This window comes from Ammodytes marinus (genome assembly GCF_949987685.1).
Source record: "Ammodytes marinus genome assembly, chromosome: 5".
Taxonomy (NCBI): Eukaryota; Metazoa; Chordata; class Actinopteri; order Uranoscopiformes; family Ammodytidae; genus Ammodytes; species Ammodytes marinus.
Window position 1 is genome coordinate 14,947,928 of NC_137234.1, and position 21,113 is coordinate 14,969,040.

The 21,113-nt window shown below is 42.9% G+C and overlaps 1 protein-coding gene across 1 annotated transcript; it reads left to right on the forward strand.

The window, feature by feature from the left end:
* The first annotated feature begins 1,396 nt into the window (after positions 1–1,396).
* Positions 1,397–21,113, forward strand: klf13 (Kruppel like factor 13). The gene is made up of 2 exons (XM_080028055.1): positions 1,397–2,174; positions 14,609–21,113. Exons 1-2 carry the CDS (start codon positions 1,697–1,699, stop codon positions 14,899–14,901), a joined length of 771 nt encoding a protein of 256 aa, XP_079884181.1. The 5' UTR covers positions 1,397–1,696; the 3' UTR covers positions 14,902–21,113.

Consider the following 21,113-nt stretch of genomic DNA (forward strand, 5'->3'; position numbering starts at 1 on the left):
TCGTGACAAAACCTTCACGTGGCACATCTGACTTGTCCCTCCCCACAATGGTGTCACTTGTCACTTGCCGGAGGATAAATTGAAGAAGACGTCGCCTGTGGTTTGTTGGCTGGATTTCAATTGGCAGGGACCACAGAGTTGCTCAGAGATATTGTGAGTAATGTGAGAGTAATTGTGAGTTTACTGAAAGGAGGCCGCCATCTTCTGAAAGAGATTTTCAACATGTTTACATTGCGAATATTTCTCACGATAATGGGTCTTAATAACGAGGATTCCTTTTTTGACCTTTCGAGGCCATAAAGCAAGTAAGATGTAATTTTCCTTTATGCTTTGATTGTGCATTGCCTTACAAAACTGACACTCTTGCAACACAGTCAAAAAGCAGAAGGTGCATTTAACAAGTTAGCAGGGGATTTGATTGAACAAGGTTTTCAGTGATTACCAGTCTTGTTTACTCCACTATCAATTACTTGACTATAATGTAATTAAAGCCTTTGAGAGGCTGAGAAGCAGAATGATTTTGCCTCTGTGGAATCTAAGCAGGCTGAACTAACCTGCAGTTTAAAGCTCAAGCTCTCTGCTGATGCACAGCCCCAGAATGTGCAGAAGACACCAAGAAGGTGACACAGTAATATTTAAAGTATCAGGGATATCTTGCGTATGATGAACTTCTGCTCCTTTAGCAGAATAAGTACATTTGAAAAGTATATTTTGTGACCTTTGCACTTTTCTTTAGCATTTCCTAATCGCTCGATCAAATGTAACGGTGTAAGTCAATGTTGCATTATTGCCTTTATTGAGATTCTCCTCATCAGGTTTATTCATGTCAAAAAAGCTGTACATTCAAACAGGAGATATAATACGTCAACACTGATATTCCATCAAGTAATATGCAAAGAAAACGTGCTAGTATTTATTCCCAACAGACTGAAATCATTAGTTGATGATCTAACTAGGGGACCATTAAAAATGCATAAATATATATATTGACAAATGAGCAGAATAATATGAAATTAGTCTTCAGTCACAACAACCATAACCAATGTTGTCCAACACATTTGTAACAAATGTTACTAAATATCACAGAGGAGATCCAAGCATGCTTGGAACGTCAAATGTTTCTTTTTGTTGCATGTATTCCTTTTGTAGACCTTTGCCGTGCCTATATAACTATGTCACCTGCCTGTGTGAGATACATCATCTGAATGCATGGAGGCAACCTGTGGTGAAACTTCCAAGTAACTCGCGCTGTTCGGTTCGTTTGAGGACACGCAGTGCCCAATGAATGAGCGGCTGCTCTGACGATGCTGCTGAGCGCTGCCGGTCGACACGCCCCCAGCATGGATACAACCAGCAGGAACAGGCGCTCAGGAGACACACTCACTATGCCGGGGAGTGTTTGGAGCTGCGATGGGAGTTAACACATCCAAGTTTGCAGAGGTCCTGCTACCAGCGTCGTTGCACTAAACAAAGACTTTTGGGTTTATTATTTATATTATTATCATTTTCTCTGAGAGGGGCTTGTCTGCATTTTTGTCCAAGGCGGTTCTCTCACAGGATGTTGATGATATCGGAAAGCCGAGTAAGATCATAAAGTCAGTTATCTCTGATGAGAACGACCTCTACCGTACAAAGGGAACCACGGAACAAGTACTTTTTGTTTTTCTTTCCGACACGCCATCATTTTCGTTTTTGAATGTCATTAAGGAGCAAAGGGGGTTGTTTCAAAGACAAAATGGATCACTTTGCTGCAGAGTGCCTTGTTTCAATGTCCAGTCGTGCAATTGTCCACGCTCCTAAAGGGAATAGGGAGATTAAACCAGAGACCCCGTCATCCTCCAGGAACGGTGAGGAAATGAAAGAGCCTTTGGTGAAAGACAACTCCTCTCTGTTTGTGGTGGCGCGGATTCTGGCGGATTTTAACCAGCAGACTCCCAACAGTGTTGCCGAGCAGGGAAAAATAAAGGATGAGAGCATGCCGAACCTCCTAGATGATGGAAACTCTGCCACACCTACCACCATCTCCGATCCTTCGTTCAAACAAAGAGGCAAAAGATCGCGAGGTCGAACTGAGAAAGAATTGCCTCAGAAAAAGCACAAATGCCACTATTCAGGTTGTGAAAAAGTTTATGGCAAATCATCCCACCTCAAAGCCCATCTAAGGACACATACAGGTCAGTTTCATTGGAGGCAAATGTGTGTTGCTGTGAACTTGACTGATTGTAGTTCCCCTTGCCTGTATGACACCAGACAAGATTATTAAAACTGAGTATAGTGGTGAGAAGTGTGATTTCTCTTCGAGTTCATTCAAATCAATATTTGTAAGGGGGAGGTGATCGTGCCTGCTGAGTTTTTAAATTGAGTCATAGGCTATGTATAAATATTAACAGATCCATCCTGAATGGAATTATCGACACGCACATTGCAGCAAAACCAGAAATGGTGCATGGTTAAATAATTGCATTGTTCCTCCTAAATTGTGTGAACTTCGCGAAATGTCCTTTTAATTTCGGGGAAGGGAGGGAGCCGAAAATAGTGCCACTCCCACTCAAGTCTCGGAGCTTTGTCACTGCTTTCCTCTCACATGCCCCCATCCCTCCCTGCGTTGGACAGTGTGACCTATGGTACGCCTACAGACCGAAACTGCAGTGCAAATGCAGAACAAAATTACACGGATCTGATTTCTACGCGCATTGATCAAAGCCCACTTTGGTTTGTTTTAAAGGGCGACGTAAGCAAAATAAAAACGCCTTCAACAGCATGTCACGATTGAGCCAAGCCTATGCACTAACACGGGCATGCAGAAAAAAAGTTTTAAAGATCGCCCCAAGTAGGTTAAGTGTGCCGTCACACTGCAGGGTGAAATGCTTTGAAACGCGCTCCAGATCCGCGGTGTGTTACGTTTGCCTCTCTCGAAGGAGCGTTCCTCCATAGTTGCTCTTCGCATTCCATCGGATATACTGAGAGAGAGAGGGGTGGAAAGACGTAAAACGACTCAAATTGGAGGGTTGATGAGAGCTGTGCAGTCGCTTGTCTGCCCAGAGCCCTTTGTTGTGATGTGCCACACCCCCGCTAGACAGATTGCCAGCTGATCTGGCCAGCAACAGACTCAGCTAGCTGAGCCTCGACAGAGGAGCCTCTCCTTCTCTCTCCTCTCTCCTCTGAAGGCTGCAGCAGCTCACACAGTACAGTCCCTCTTCCCACCGATATATCCTCCAAACTCACACAACAATCAGGCTGACAGCACAGCTACAAAATAGACCCACGTCATATAAAAATGTGTACATGAAAAAACCCAGCTGAATATAGAATTCAAAATATGTGTGCAATACCCTCTTGACAATAAGCGCCCTTTTCTTCAACACACCCCCTCATTTGTCTCAGAATCAGAAATCGGTGACCCCTCCTTACAGGGGCTGTATTATTTTCTCTTTCCTTTATATAAATAGACCAACACTCCTCAGTCTGACTTTGTGAATGGTTTGCGTCCGTATGCCAACAGATGTATTATCCTTTAGAGGAATTTCATATAGATGGCATATGTTATCAAAAAAACAAAGCATGGCAACACAACTGAGCACTCTATAAGACACCATTTATGTTATGCACATATTTTCCTGAGGTAGAATACTCCGGTATTGGCATTCCATTGTTATTACATTTATTCTTATTGAGATGTACATGCACACTGCCTTTTATCAGTCAGTTGCAGCTTGGTGCTGACTTTTGTGCAGCATTTGTCTAGAACAGTCTCAGAAAATGAGACACACTGATTTGACTTATGTAGCCTACGTAAAATAGGAGTCCATAAGACTCCAGTATCAATACTTAAATGACCCACTAAAGGTAATGCAATGCCTATGGAGGAGGATGCTTTTTGCTAATTTGATGGGATGGCCACAGAATGTGAGTCACCTCAGCTCAGCTACTTTGTCTCAACCCAACTTGTAGCAGGGCTCTCAAAGACCCAGCCCCCAACACACAATGTGCTATCCCTTCAGCCCTGACCATGTGCTTTTAGTGCAGTGTATTGCTCCATATTAGCCTTGCCCTTGTCTCTTTGCCTATGAAGCGCTTCCTTTCGCCTGCGTTTCTGTTTGGACATGCTCCAGCGTCAGGCTCCACGATTGGTTTGTGTCCCATCAATTCTGATAATAATGGCTATTTCTGCCTGTTTGATTGGATAGTCCCAGAATGTGGGTCAACTGAGTTCAGCTGGGGCTGCCTCAGCCAACCTTGCAGTGCTTTCATAGAGGCGCACTCTGGCAGTGTGCTTCCCTTCAGCCCCTACTAGCAGAGTCAGGAGAGAATGGATTGCAGCCCAGTCAGTCCCGGCCAAACACGGCTATCTAACTGAGGTGGGAAACACTGTAATAAACACTTAACAAAGAGCCAAGTGTCCTCACTTGACTTCTGTAACGTGCAAAGTCTCATCATCCAAGCTTTTGTAATCCTTGTGTGTGTGTGATTTGTCAGAGTGTAAGAGGAGCTGAAACCTGAGCCACATTGTATTTCTTATGCTATGTCTACTGTCAATGCCATTGCTAGCTCAAATTGAACTTCACCCATTAGTTATGTCGTATTAGCGGCATCAGCTTTTTATTTTATTTTAAGCCATGAATTACGTTTTAGTTTTTGTTATCATGATGATAGGTGACATTAACTATTACTCATTACTACTACACTAAATCAACCATTTAAAATGTACAACTTACTATTTATGCATATTTCAAGGATGGATATACTGCTAAAGTAAGACACTGTATTATTAAGTGTCAGTTCTCCTAAATTACAAATAACCTTAGCCATGAAGATAGTTTAAGCTTTATTTGAATCGGTTTTTTGAGAACTCTGAGTTGTTCCCATTCCAATATAGTGCAGGTGCATAAAAGTTCATTTGAAGTGCTGAAAGCAAAAAGAAAAATGAACATTTGAAAAATAAAGCAGTGTGTGTTTCTGGATATAATGTACTCAGGACAACTGACAGTTTGAATTGGGGACAATGCAGAAAACTGTGAGGCCTGTTGATTGTCCTGAGTAAGTGGGAACTCTGGGCTACCTCTATAAAAGTATTAAAAGTGTATCTGGTTAAGGGTTCCCTTAGTTCTCTAGACACTGTGATTTTATTTTAGGTTTATTCTCAAACATAGTTATCTTCTACAACGTGGTGTAACAGGGACACCAGGATGTAGCAGACATGGGAGTACACGCTGAATTCAAATGGCTCATTATACTGCATTGAGTTTGATGGCATAGAATCCACCGCAGTTTAGGGGTCCAAGGTTACCAGACAGCTTTTGTCTGTTCTCCTGGTGTGGGAGGGTGGGGGCTTTTGTCCGACTCATATACTTATCCCGCAGTATGGAAAACTCAAGTCTGTGCTGCACACAGATGCACAGATAAACCCAGTTGGAAACCAAGGCCGTTAAAATTAAACTGATTCTTTCTCAGGACTTTTTATCAGCAGCTGTTTGTTGCTTTCTGTTCATTCTTTTGTTTCACCGTTCTCTTAAGAAGCATGACCAACTCTTAAGTATGAGGACCTACTTTCCTGAAGAGGTGTATTGTGTTAACGAAGTACACGGTGTTCTCTGTGAAGCCTCATTACTCTGCTCTGGTCATGTCATGCAGCCTGCCATCTCCAAAAAGAGATGGCCCCTGACAAAGCTCATTACAAGTCATGTCTTCTTCAGAAAGAACTGCCTGGGCCTTCTCTGCCCCCCATGGCTGGGCCTCACAAAGGCCATCTTGTCAGTGTGCAATGCCTATTCGAAACCTATTCGAATCACAGTGAGGAACAGGGTCAGTGTTCCTCAAAGACAAAGGGCCTAATAACATGTTTTACAGTTGGTTAGACGTTTTGTCCCAGCCTCTTTTGTGTTCTGCTGGGGGTACCTCTAATACTGTGAGATGGCTGTAAACCCCTGTCCTAAAAAAAGTGGCACCACCTGGCTGCACAGTTCCACTGCCATATAGGCCCAAGTTATTCATGCATGTGTTCTATTTTCAGCCAAATAACTGTGGTTAATGACACTCTTTTAAACGTGAAATTATCCCAAATTCCACATGGAAAAAAGGAGCAGGAGTCTCTGATTATATATACTGCATCCCTGCCAGTGGTTTTATAGTTGGCTGCACTGCTACACAGAGTGCACAGTGTTCCTGTGTGGCTGGTGGCAGTGATGAGGTAGCAGGGTGGGGATGGGGTTTTCCTGCTTTGCCTGACCTTGGCATAGCAAATGGGTAAAAACTATAGAGGCACAAGAGGTCAGTCTGTCTACCTGCCACACGGCAGGATTTCCACCATCCCACCCAGCTGAGCCCTTTTTCTCCTGGTGTGTAATAAAATGATGACTCCTCACTCATGATAGGCTCCTCTGATTCCATTTTTCCCCACACGGAATACATGAAAAAATTAATCCATGCCATGGCGTGTCTGTCGGTCGGTTACTTTGGGTCATGACTGAAATATCTCAACTATAATGTGATGGATTGCCATTCAGTTTGGTACAGACATCCACCATTCCCAGATAATGAATCCTAATGACTTCGGTGATCCCCTGAATTGTCGTATTACGCCACTATGAGGTGGACATTGGTGGTTTCACCGAAATGTCTGAACAACTAATTGATGGAATGCCATACAATTTGGTACAGACATTTGGTGCATGTTTCCTCCTTGATGATTTGTAAGAACTGTTAAGATTCCAAAAAAACTGCTAAATGAAATGCATTCCCATCAGCATCTGTATTTGTCTTTGTAACTGTATTTATTGTTTGGTGGTTAATTCCAAGGTTAGCATTCTAGCACGTTGAACTAACATGTAATACCTGCTATACACTAGTGTGCTAAAATAATAGCTCAAAGCACCACTGAGGCCATGCATGGCTGTAAAGTCTTAACCTGTTATAAATAAACAGATTTTTTCTAGAAGCTGCTTTCACTGATGAAAATTGGTTGAATAGAATAGAATATAATCTTTATTGTCATTGCACAACAGGTATACAATGCAATTGCAGTGCTACTTCGGCCAGTGCATAACAAATAAAATAATATATAATATATATATATATATATATATATATATATATATATATATATATATATATATATATATATATATATATATATAATAAAAAATAAAACAGTAATAAGTTAATTAATTAAATAAATAGCAAAGAATAAAAGGAGAAACATAGCAATATATACTTTGTTTATCCAGCATAGCGCACACACACGTCAAGAGTTCAAGGACCTGATGGCCCAGGGAAATAAACATTTTTAAGTCTATTTGTCCTGCTGTTGATGCACCTGTACCTCCTGCCTGAGGGCAGTAGATTAAACAAGTGCTGTCCTGGGTGTGAAGGGTCTGCAGTAATTGGCCCATGGACGTGGCCACGTATTGCAGTATAGTTTGTGTCCAGTGGAAACAAGGTATTAGTTAAATCTACTTGATCCTCTGCATGTAAATAAAACCAAAGTGGAGCCACCATCTTGCATGTTCTAATCCTCTGGTGTAGTGCTAGCCTACTGCTCCATTAAAGTCATCTCTGGGGCGTGTTCTTGTTGCCCATGCTGTCCTATATGTGGCCATGTAAAGCTGACAGTAGGATAGTTCCTCGCTGATGTTGACTTATATTTATCTGTGATTGAGCAGCCACGCATGATGGACATTAGAAGGCCCCTGTCAAGCAGCTCCATGGCTGTGTGGCTTTCAGTGGCCCACATGCTTCATGTATTCTTTAGTTAGCTCAGGAGCAGTTATATAAAAGCTGCTCTGTCTATTCCCCCAGCTCCTCCCACCGTTCTCCCACTTGCAAAGCAAAATAGGTGCAAAGCGTGTTGTGTTGCAGGGCCGAGCCCCGCCACAACTTGCGCCGTGGTGTTGATTACCAGCGGCAGGAAGAGAGGGATACAGACCTGTGGAACACTGTGCATTTTTTTCACCTCCACTGTTCAGAATCCAGCAACCGCATCTCGCATGTGAGGGAGGGATTTGCGGTACAAAGACAGTGAATATACAGTGCGGCAGGGTGGGGGTGGGGTTAGATACCAGGATATACACTGTCAATGCCCTCCATTGATGTAGGTCATTTATTCAGCTGCATCTGCAGCTAATCTGATTAACGTTTTGAAGGGCTGTGACCTCTGCAAGCAGGGAACACCCCTGTCAGCCCAGTACAATCTGAGAGTTGGTCTGACTGTGTTCACCCACTGTGTTGTTTTCAGCTTAGGTGGAATAAGAAAGGAATGGCTGAAAATTGCTGTGGAGCTAAATGTCAGAGGGATGGTTTTGTCTTCAGCCTAGCTCTTTTCGGTACCTACGGTATGTAAGGTTTGTCCCCTTCCTCTGTATGATAAATCAGACTGTGGCAGACCACGACACACTGGGGTGTGGCCCTCGGTAACAAGATGAGGAGGATTTTGTGGAGTCTTGGGGGGAGGAGGAGGGCATGATGATTTTCTGTGAGGCATGAAAATATTTCTCTCCCACTTGCAGGTATAACATTTGACAGCTGGCATTATCTCTAGCCTGTATCTGCTCTTATCGCAGTGTGGTAGTGAGGCCTCTCAGGATCCAGCAGGGCTATGGCTCTTTGTCTGGCACTGGGTAGCAAGGACGACTATCTCGTTTGGGCTTGACGTAGACTCTATCAATGGAATGAGCTGGCATTGTGTTGCGTGAGTGAGAGTCACGGTTGATGAGGCACCCCTGCTCTCACCTGCTTTTTTTGCGGCGGACAAACTGTTAACACCCATTAAGGGCTGCAGCTGTTTTCGTGTCCTTAGTTAACCAGGGTTTAAAAGACACAAGGAGACAAACGGCAACAAATCAAGGCTGCAGGTTGTTTTAGCGTCCACTCAAGGCCAAACGAGAGTGCCCACTCTAACTAATTGAGGCAAAATGTGATGAGCTGGTCAAAGCAGGAGAGCTCTGGCCGCCTTTTCCCCTAAAGAGTTAACGGGGATGAAGTAATGTATGGCTAAGTGTGTGCAGGAATCACACTTGACCCCACTGCATGTGTCCAGGTGAATGTCAATAGGCCTGTGCAGTGCAGACCAAAGGCAGTGAGCTACAGTTTGAATGCACAGCCCGTCTGATGATAATGCATCACATGAGTGCCTCTCCTGCTGGGAGCTAGCCTGCTGCTATTGTTCACAACCTAAAGGCTATTCAGCGGCAAGCAAGGTCCCTCTCAATATGGACAAAAGATGATAATAGATCAAATGCTCCCTGTTGACAGAGATTTCCCCTGACAAGCTTGAGCCGGTCCTCATCATGAGCACCTGACCCACCCAAGGGTCCTTCATTGCTTCTGCAGAGACGAATAATTCCTGTTTGCAACAAAAACTCTGAATGGAGCTTCTGAGAAAACATCATCTCATTTTCTTAGTAATTCAACTCCAATCCCGCCTAGTTCGTTTTTCATAGACAATAAGCCATGTAAACAGCTGTTCTGATCTGATGTGTTTCAAATTAAGCCGCGCCTTTTCCCCCTTTCTACAGACCGCAGACCTTTGTATGCCTTTGTTGTTATTTTTACACAAGCGAAGCCTTGCATATACATACTGCCGTGTGAACAAAGAGAAGAGGAGCTGCAAAAGCCTTAATGTTCATTCTTCTGCACGCACATGTTTTGTGTTTAAATCATCTTTGCTTGTGACGCTAGGCAAAGAGGGAGGGGCTGGGTATGGTTGGGTTAACCCTCTATGCTCCAGTGGTTTTACGCTGATGAGGGACTAAGCATCGGTATAACATTTCAGTATTACCCAAAATCCCTTGAATGGTTGTCTACTGGTTACAGGTGTTTGTTGTCAACACACAGCCAAATAACAGGATTGTGCTGAGCCCCACCACTAACTAACTAAGTTAGTGGTGCCCAGGGGCGGTTCTACAGGGGGGCAAGGGGGGGCAGTGGCCCCCCCACTGAAGAGCCTTGCCCCCCCAGCTGCCCCCCTAACTTTTGCATTCTCAAAAATGTACTTGTAAGAACAAACCTCCACTATGTCAACAAGCCACACAAATAATTTAAACAAACAATAAATTGAACAAAAGTAAATAATTTTGAATCTAATCTTATGCCCTGCGCCCCTGCCCCTCAAATACTTAGCCACGGCCCTGCATCATATGCGCATATCGGCGATCACACAGTTTGTCACACACAGCGAGTCAGCGCGCTGCTGTGCCATGCAGCCCTGCGAAGAGTTACTGACCTGCTCCGAGCATCTGAAGGTGAAGTCAGTTTACCCTTGTGAATTTTAAACACACCAATTTAACTTAAAGTTATATTTGTAATTAATGTAATGCAATGCAAAAGTAGCTAATTCATCAATAAGAGCACAACCATTAATCGTTGGCCAAAAGGGAAATCACTCGCTTGTGACGTGTAGAAGCATATTGCCCTTTTATTAATTTGTAGGCCTGTTGTAGTACAGGCAAGAGCTTGATAAAAATATTTAAAAAAAACCCGGATGTTCGGATCCATACAATTTAACACTGGGTCGCCGTTTCGAGAGAGAAAGAGAGAGAGTTGCCGTTTCTGAGGCATTAAGTTACTACAGTGACACTGACAGTGCTAGCTAGGAGATCGATACTTTTTGTATGAACAGCCAAACATAGCCTACTAAAAACTCTCACATATCACAGCAAAAGAGCTGCACAAATTAAACCAGGTTACATAATCATATGTTAAAGACATGAATAAATAAGTGAAGGAATAGAGGGAAAAGAAGAAATAAATGTGAGGGATGAAGAGGAGGTTTTATATTCAGACAGAGGGACAGACGACAGAGGCAGGTAGTGATCAGCAGGCAACATGGGAGATAGAGAGAGAGAGAGACATAGGGTTAACATGGCTGAAAGGTAAGCAGAGGGTCTGACTGCAGTCCCAGCCTAAACTACTGTATTGTTATTCTCCTTCCATATAAATTCCACTACACTAGAGTGATATGTCATGTCACTCAAAATAACATGTTTCAATTATTGCCTGTTTTCTGTTGTTGCAATGTGTTGTATAGGGTAAGCTATGTAGGCTTAAGATATAGGCTACACATGTCTTATTTTATCAGAAATGATGATCAATATAATATATATGGGGATTCCCGCTACCGTCCTCCCATGCCCCCCTGCCAAGACCTCTTGCCCCCCCTTCGCCACCCCATGTAAAATGTTCTAGATCCTCCCCTGGTGGTGCCCCTCTCATTTTCAAGTTGCCAAGTGGACTGTGCTACTAAGCCAGTGTTGAAGTGAGGTAGCTCCGACTGTAATGAGTTTGTTGCTTGTAAAAGTCCATGAAGGTTAAGTGTGCACCTTGGTTTTTTTCTGAGCTCTGTAACATTTGCTGTTCTGGTACTCACTGTGCTAGCAAAGCAAAGTTAACTTCAAGGTAATCTCTGAGCTATTTACTCTAGCTCACTGATGGCACGATTATGTGGACGTTTCAGCTGTACACTGTGTGAATTTGGCCCTTGCCTGAGGACACACTAGGAATGTTATCTGCACTTGTTTGAAATGCTGGTGGTTGTTGTTGGAGCAGTTGACCGAGTTGAGCTCCTGCGTCGCTGCTCACGTAAAAAAAGGAGATTTGATTGCCTTCGCAGACAGCTCCAGACCAAATCAGATTCCTTTTTTTTCTCTCTCCAGGAATTGAGCCGTCACTCTTCATAGATATGAATATGAGAAGGGTGGAGGGAGAAAAGCAGGGGATGAGCTCTTTATTTACTGACCCACTGGCCTGGGAGAGAACAGTTATATAACAAGAGTACCTGTGACATAATCGCATCTTCCGCTGAGGGGGGGACACTGGTGCTTAGTAGGGGTACAGTTTGCGTGCATGATGTAACTCGCTTCACTGGTAACTGGGTCACTGTGTTCGTTAGGGAAAAGCTTCCCCCATCACACCCCCTCACCTTCTGCAACTGGCACATTCTGAGAAAGACAAACCACACCCTCAGTGTGGACGCTGCCAGAGATGGGACAATCGTTGGAGCCTGGTGTCACCATTGCCACGGTGCCCTGCTGTGACAGCACTGGCACTGGGAATAAGAGCTGGGTATAGCTCGCAGCATTCCTCTTTCAATAGAGCTGCTGAGTAATAGCTGCAGTCTATTGAGATTCTGAGGAGTGAAATCCTCACACCACACGTTGGTAATTGCCCCTATCATCATTTCCCCTCAGGATCAAAGCTTTTCTTCCCTACACATCCTCATTGTTTCATAAAAAAACTCGCTTTTACTGACCGCACGGAAATCCCACCTGAAGTTATTGCATGGTTTTCTCTGAATGCAAGTTTATCTTTCTAGACTTACAATAAAGCAGCAGGCTTTTTGAATGCATATTCATATTGTTGACCTAAATGCCAAAAGCAGTGTGGCGGAAGCTGATCTGGTAATTCTGCTGCTTTCACAAAGTCATGGAGCTCTAAATTATTTGATGCGTCTCGGTGACTCGCTGTTGGTTACCTGAAGCTTCCAGTATGACTGCATTACTGTATCAGGGCAGTTAGACTGGATATCTCAGCCTAGCTCTCTGGTGTCTGGTTAAATATGCATGTTGTTGGATCCGTTACACTGGTTACTGAGCCTTAAGCAACCCGCATAACTTAGCTCTTTTTGCCAATAACTCAGTTAGCAGTGCCATGTGGCAGCACAGGCTGTTTCTCTTGATCATCAGGTATGAAAACATACTATTATGGCTCTCTTTAATGTTATTTGTGTTCTTATATCCAGAATGTGTAAACACAACCACAGCCATATCACTTTTATGAATTGTTACTCTAACTTCATGTGGGGCAGATGGATTGTTTCTTTGTGTGTTGACTCTAGCAGCAGTGCTAAAACAGTGTAGATATTTTACACAAAAAGAAGACAAGGTTGCGTGTAATGTGTATATGCAAATAGACATATGTCCGTTACAGAGTTTACATACACTGAGTCCTGAATGAGCCCGCAGGCCCTGCTGTGGGCAGGGCTAACAGTTTGTCTGGGGCCAAGGTGAGGCGTCAGAGGCAGGAACACAGACCGGGATGTCTAGACTTGCTCTGTCTGTCTGCATGTTTTGTAACCATGCAGTATTTTTGGGGGGAGGGATCATGACTATAGTGTACAAAGTTCTTGTTTTTCGAGACTTACTGGCATCAGGTAGCATATGAGTGTTTGATGCTGAACAGCACTGTTTCCACTGTGGTGCTGAGGGAAGCCAAAGAGTGAAAAAAAGCCACTGGCAGGCCTGTTCTTATGTACTCATTTGTCATGCCACCCATAAACATTCATGATACTCACTGTATATTTCTTTTCATACCAAATCCTCAAGTCCCTATCAAGAGCTTGCACGGGATGCTTGATTATACTCATTCACAGGAAAGAACTTTACCATTAAAGTAGAAGCCCTGCCCTTAACTGTAGCACTGCAATGTCACACTGATAAATGTAGATGCTGGAAGGAACTATTGTCACTCACTGATAAGGAACTAAATGCACTACAGTGTTACGGCACATTAGTACATGTTGGCCAGTTCATGCAGAAAACAGCATTTAGGCCCAGCGCACCCGGTTTCCACATCAGAATAGAAAAGAAACCACGAGATATATAGTACCATCTGGCTTTGAGTATATTTGTGTCAAAGCCCACTTTTATTGCCTGATGGAGGGGGGAAGGGTGTAATTTCCCATGTGCCGAGTCACAGATAGTTGCATGTTGGAAAATGGGCTGGGTAACCATTGTGAGTATGATTAGCATCTGGAGCTTAGATAATTAAACTGGGTCTGCTCCTTCAGCACAGCACCACTTTTTAGGTGATTTACCCAAAGTCCCATGGCTCCATTACAGCTTTTTCTGACTGTCTCCACCTTCCTTTTTTAATCAATATTCTTTCTGGGTGGTTTTGACATCTATTCTCTAGCAATAACCCAATGATCATTATTCCTCAAAACAGCGCAGTCTTGTTCAGCAAGCCTGATTAGCTTTCTATGAAAGCTGTCTCTTAAGCAGTGCGCGGCAGCCTTTGTGACTTTTTAACCTGTCAACACCTCACGACGAGTCACGTCAGTCACTATGGGAAGGCCATGTGCTGCATGGTGAGTGCAGGAATCTTTGCATTTAACTGGCTTTCATTTGATCACTCACTGACACGGTCAATACTTACTGTACGTAGGTCATTGTACACATTCCTACAACCTAATGAACTCTGATGATTTGGCGTGTTAAGCCCATTTCCATACTTCACATTCCTGTCTGATGCACAACTGCATTTTATTGTGTAATCCTGTAGTCCATTATGGCAATACTGTAAAGCCAAACCGTGAACCTTGAACGACTCTCCAGAGAACAGTTTGAAAAAGCAGAATTTCTTATTTGCATTTTGCTTGTGTTGTCCCCACCTTTTCAGCAGCCATGAGCTCCCATTCATTACAATCCAATGTTAAATGTAAGCAAATAAAAAGAGGTCAAAGGTATATACAGGCTAAAACATTCAAACTATGGAAATGGTCAGCTGTGAGTGATAACAATTGGCTAAAACTGTTTAGGTTTGAGGGGTGTTCTTCTTGTGTGATTTAAAAAAAACACACTGACCCGTCTTGTGCCCCTCTCTCTGTGTGTGTTTACAGGAGAACGGCCATTCCCATGTACCTGGCCCGACTGCAGTAAGAAATTTGCCCGCTCCGATGAGCTGGCCCGCCACTACCGCACCCACACGGGGGAGAAGAAGTTCGGGTGCCCTCTGTGTGACAAGCGCTTCATGCGTAGCGACCACCTGATGAAGCACGCAAGGCGGCACTCTGACTTCCAGCCCGGCATGCTGAAGAGGCCCCACGGAGGCAACACACGTCCCGGCTCCCTCAGCGACTACAGCCGCTCCGATGCCTCCAGCCCTACCCTCAGCCCAGCCAACTCGCCTTAAACTGAAAAAAACCCCAGTGGCACTTTTTTGGCCTCTTGACCTGCGAGGCCTGTGTGTTTTTTTTGGTCATAACACTTCTGTTGCCCAGTTGATGGCAACCCACCTAGCCCTACCCTCCCTTTGCTATCCCTGCGCTTGCTGTGGTGTACCATACTGTACATAACTGCTTATTGTAGTGCAATTACTTGTATGATCCCCCTAAAAGAAGGTAATGCGTTTCCCAGATGGCAATATTTACATTATGTACCATACGTCTGTATTATTTTTAGCTTCTGACTATGGCTAGTTGTCCAATGTTTGTTTGCAGTCAACTAAATAAGGTTTAGAAGGAAGAAAAAAACAACAGAGACCCTGACAAGTCTTATCAAAAAGGCTTCCTTTTTTTAATGGGTGAGGAGAAGGGGTACACACACATACACCTCAGGATTGAAGACAGTTGCTATTTCTGTAATACCACAGTACTTAACAGTACTCACATTGACTGCACAATATACTCATCACTTTACTCTGAAAATTCAACAGGGGTTGAATTTTACGCCCTTCTCAGGGATGGCCTTGTTAGCTTGAAAGAATGAACACGGTGAAGAGAAACCGTACAATTCAGTACATTTATAGCAGCCTTTCACTCAACACAATTTGCACTCTTTGCTGTTTTTGTTGGTTTCGAGGAAACTAGCCCCACGGTCAACCCTTATACATGTTCTCCTTTGTGTTCTGGGGGTTCATATGATTCTAGCTGTGTGTTAAGGACATGATCCCCAGACCCCCACACTAGTGAACAAAACGCATCTGTTCCTCCACTGTAGTTTTAATATTCAGTTGCATTGACACTGGGTTAAATATGTGTATGCATATATAAACTGTGTAGATCTGCATTGTGGGAGGATCTTGGTTGATATTGGGTGAACAGTTGTTATACATATACTCGGTTGAAGAAAAACGTAAGGCCCTTTAAACAGAGACAGTTCAGTTTCAAAGCAGCTGTTCACACTTTTAAGTGCTGTATCATCAGCCAGTATTTCACACAAAATGTACACAAAGGGACTTAAGTTGAAACAAAGTTTATCCCCCCTCTCTCTCAAGCACTTAGGAAATAGTACCAAAGACAAGAGTGAATGAAAGCTTTCTATTCAGTCTTGTAAGCCACTCTTTGGTTGAGGCCCGGGCCTGGTGGTTGGCTGTCTCACAGGTAGAACCAGACAGCTTGCTCCCTTCCTCCCTCCCTCCCTCCTGCATTTTGTGGCCTCCCTGGAGGAAACGGCTGCATCCCACAAGAAGCCATTATACAGCCCACAGGATAAGTGCTGACAGGCCATTCGTGGTGAGGTGTCCCTCGCCCATCTGGCTCTACCTGTCCTGTCACAAAGCTGTGACGCTCCGAGCCTGCCAAAAATTGCATAAGGTTGCCTAACTTGCGGGTCAAATGTAGGCCAGAGAATCTAAATAGTGGAGCACAGAGCGAAAACAAAGCAGCTATCTGCAATAGACAGGCAAGGGAGGGCAGGTCCTGATTAAAGAGAAGTTTATCGTGAGCTGAGCAGCACAAAGGAGGAGACACCCAGTCGCAGACACCCCCCCCCCCCCCCCCTCCCATGTCCTCCTCCTTCCCCAGACTCCCACTCCTCCTTCCAACTGTAGCAACTGGTGAGTGGAAAAAAATGGCTGTAATTAGTGGCTTGATCCAACCTGTAGGATGAAAGAGGAAGAGAGTAGAAATGTATAGACAACAGTACTACCTAGACAAGGCTAGCAGTGTGGGTGGGTTTCACCCCAACTCCAACGTAAGCACAAGGAGAAATCCTCCACTTCTGCTGGAGAGTCAAATTTCACAATGCCAAGGAAAACGCCGCTCCAAAATTCATACCCATAAACCAGAGCTAAAAAAAACAGCTGCTTTCAAACTTCTCTCTCTCTCTCTCTCTCTGCAACAAAGGGGGGACTTTTAAAGTGTTGTAAAAACATTTGAACCAAAATGAACATATCAGCAAAGTGCAGTGCTCACCAGCCTCACGTCGTCCTGCCTGTGAAGCTCAGATGTCCCGTGAGAAAGCTGACTTGTGTTTTCTAGACAGACATGCCTCAATAAGTCAGGCAAAAGGCACAGTAAACCTTCCATGGAAATGGGCACCACTATCAAAACTGCTGCAGCCCCCGCCAGTCTATGTTATGCCTACATGTTCCTCCTTTTTAATGCTTCAGCGCCACGGCCCGGAAATAGTTTCATCCATGTATATTCTCCCAGTGTATTTGGTTCTAACCCTCCAGACTGCCGTCACCATGAATACCATGTGATAGCGTTCACCCCACCAAACGACTCGAACCAACTCTTGCCCCTGCAGTCCCACGCTTCACACTGTGTGCATGTTAACAACTTTGACTTGGAAACGTTGAGGGTTTTTTCAAAATCATCATGGCAGGTGTAAGCTCATGAATGGCAAGCCTTGTCCCTCGTTCTTCACAGCAGCCATCTCTCTTTAAAGTTGTGAAGAATCAGCTCTGTCACACATCCCCCCCAGAAAGAAAACATCCCTTATTTAGATTGAATGCAGTAGTTTCCCCAAAACACAACATATTAAAAAAAAAAAAAAACTGCAAGATGTTCAAATTGTTTCCAGGCTGCAAAATGACACTTTGAATGCCACTGATCAGCAGTTCTTAGTGAAAGAAGCACTGAAAGGGGGTTTTACATTTACCATTTTTGGGAAAAAAAGACACATTGGCGTAGTCATCAATTTGCTCTTGAGCAGCTTTTTGTGGTATCTATCCGTGATTACCTTTTTATTTTTTATTTGTGTTGTTGGTTTTAAGTGTAACTTTCTCTTGCAAAAAAGAAAAAAAAAGAAAAGAAAAAAACTAACTCTGAATGGGTCACCGTCAAGATGGTTTTATGAATCACTTTTTAATCCGTAATCTGCACATTTACCTCAGGGTCAACATCCGCAAAGCAGATATGGGACAGTTTGTGGATTTTGTTGTAACATCAGTCGTCAGAAATGTCTGCCAGCGCTCCCCCCACCCCCACCCTCCCCACACGGTGTTCCTGGGTGCTTAGTGCTCACTGCTGGTCAGTGTCCAACCACACTGGAAACACAGGAACTCCGCTGTATGCCCCCCCCCCCCCCCCCCTCCACATACTCCTAGCTATAATGTCCTCATAACATCCTACAGCCCTGATATACGCCTTAGTAAGCACGGAGCAGGCCCCTTCATAAACCTTTGACCCTTAGTGTCAGCGGACTTACTGTAGGCAACAGGAAGCTACTACCATCCGAAAATAAACCGACTGCGACGGTGTAAACAAAAAACCCAGTCTATCCATCCAGCCAGACTGCACCAGTGACACATATAGGCCTCCACAGGCAGAGTGTCTCAAACTGTTATTCTCACTGTACCAAATCTACTTGAATAATTCAACACAAAAGGCCATTGAACACAGTTTTGTACATGTCCATTTTTACTGTACTTTTGTTGTCAAATAATTATTAACTTCTCGGAAGACAGGTGTATAGTCTGTTCGACCTATTATGTTTGTTTTAAGTTTTTTGTTTGATTTTCCATTGTCTTCAGGTCATTTCAGCAACTCTTTTGTTGGAATTTATCAAAGCATTAAGGTTGACTGTTTTTTTTGTCGGGCTGGATAAAAAGACATCACATTTTCTTATGAACGCCCTGTTAATGGGCCTTACCCCTTTAATCAAAAACACCTAATACTGATGTCAGGATGCAGGTTATTTCACTTTGCCTGTTGTCCAAAACTTCCTCCATGCGAGAAAATGAAAGGATTGTTTGGGTTGATGATGAGAAAAAGGAAACTTCCTGACCTCAATGTACGATTTATTTCAGATGGTGTGACTAATTTTTTTCTTTATTATTTAGAGTCTTTTGAAAGTTTTCCATACGAATAGAGACCACAACATTGTGAGTTAGCAATGTAGTCATACTTTTTTATCGCTTATTTGTTTGTCTCATATATAATGGATAAGCCTGTATATTTTTCAGAAATCATACCTCTTGAAATATTTGATTTTTTTTGCTGTACCTTCATATCTTTTGCAAGACATCCTTCATGTAGCTTACGTTTGCTCGATGAGTAGCACAAATAATAGGTGGGTTTATTTGTCCCTACTTGAATGAAGAAGGATAGAAAGTAAGAGGGAAAAAAACACTGGGCTACATTTTATAGAATCATCCCATGTTGTCAGGGTCCTGCACATCCTTGTAGATTCAAAAAGGAGATAATAAAACCTCACATTTATTATAATACTCCAAAAATATCCCTTCCCTACTGAGCTCTTGTTTTAGTTCAAACATTTTCTCGGTGATGAATGATGTCAGCTGTAAATGACGATGAATCTCCATGTCAACATTTTTTAATCCACCTATATGATTGTAATCCCGGTAGGATTACAGACTTTGACATCTGTTCAAGGAAAAAGGACTTTAAACAATGGCAAAATGGAAATGCAAGGTGTCTACAACACTTAGTCTACAATTTAATATCTTTTTTCTGCTAATTGTAAAAATACATTTAAGCGAACTGATTGTTGCCTGGTATGTAAAGGAACTAACATTAATCTTATTTAAGGAAAAAAAAAATCATATTCATTATATGAATATATCACTTATCAGACCGTCTCAAATGAATACTTTACGACTGATTTCAACGTGCAAGCATGATCGATGCAATTGTGTGCCAAAACTATAATGGTAACTTCAAACAGATGATACAAATGTTGTGGGTAAAAAAACAAACCTAGCTACTTTCAGACATTTAACAAACGTGTACAGTTTTATAATGTGTGACATGTTTTTATGTAATGTACAGTAATATTTCTTTTTTCTGCTTTATGTAAACATTTTGATTGTGTAGCTTTGTTTTCATTTGGATCTTGTTATTTAATTTTTCATAATTTTATTTTTTTTGCTGTACAGTACTCAAGCGATGTATAATGGCTTATTACAGGTATTTTTTGGACATATACAATCTTAATGATAATGAACGCCCAACCATTCCAAAGGATTGAAAATCGCATTTGCTTCTATAAATGTGCTGCTTACATCGACCCGATGCATTTTTTTTTGTAGGTTATTAATAGAATTCTGTCTCGACTGTGAGGTTTTAAACGTGAGTTGTGTACAAGGTACGTTTCTCATTGTCAACATTTCCCAGGTATAATCTCTCCTTTCCTCTCTTCAGGCTCTTTGTGTACGCAAAGCCAATTTGAATGAACAACATACAGGCAATATGCAAAAGTATTATTATACATAATATTTAAAGACATACAGAGCATGTCTTCCCTTGTGACAAAGGCCTAAGGTTTTTTTAAAGGCGGGGATAAAGTTTAAGAGGCAGCCATAGGAGAGATTGGTTCTTGAGCAGTGAGAAGGAGTTTTTGCAGCTCCAGTTACGAGTTGTTACCAAAGGCTTTGAAGGGTAAGATGAATGTTGCTGTAATTTTGGACCCCGGGGTTCAACTTTATATGCTGTAAGTGTTGATTAGTGGATGTTGTGCTTGATATGGACCTTTTTCTACATCTCAAATGAGCAACTTTTGTTGTTGTTGTTTTTAAAAAAATGACTTGAATGAACAAAACCCATTTAACCAGACAAGCAAACAAATTCTGAATAAGTGAAGAGACAAACAACAGAGACTAAGTGAGTAGGAACACACAGCGTGGCAGACCATATGTGTCTGTACCCTTCACTGACCATGTGGTCTTGCTTGATTGCCTGAAACGACATGTGTGTGGCGTTTGCTCTCTACTGTTAAAATGCACGCTGGCAAAAAGTCTTACTCAAGCATTAGATTTTTTTTGCCATTCAGGATTTGTCTGGTTTCAGGTTATGCAGCACACAGTGCTGTGAATGACCTCCCTTTGATTACGAATAGAGAGACTCTCACCAGTCTTTTGGTTCTGTTTCCCTGTACCTGTTTGTCCTCAGTGTACTTCCTCCGTGTAATGTTGCTCTCTTGATACCTCTGTGCGTTTCTTCTCTGCCCATCACCATCAGTTGCCTGTTGTAGTGACTCCATGGTGCTGCTTCCCCTCTCAGCACCAATACAATCTAATCTGTAAATAATTCTCGACTCAGCTATGGCCAGTACATTCTCCAATGACCTCACTCTAACCTTCAGGTGTCATCTTTTCTATCTCTCTCTCTCTCTCTCTCTCTCTCTCTCTCTCTCTCTCTCTCTCTCTGCAAACCAAAA

What these genes read in the sequence shown, in the direction of transcription:
- klf13 (XM_080028055.1), top strand. Translation starts at nt 1,697, where the DNA reads ATGTCATTAAGGAGCAAAGGGGGTTGTTTCAAAGACAAAATGGATCAC. An exon ending in CCATCTAAGGACACATACAG is followed by an intron (nt 2,175 to 14,608) that starts GTCAGTTTCATT and finishes GTGTGTTTACAG; the next exon opens with GAGAACGGCCATTCCCATGT.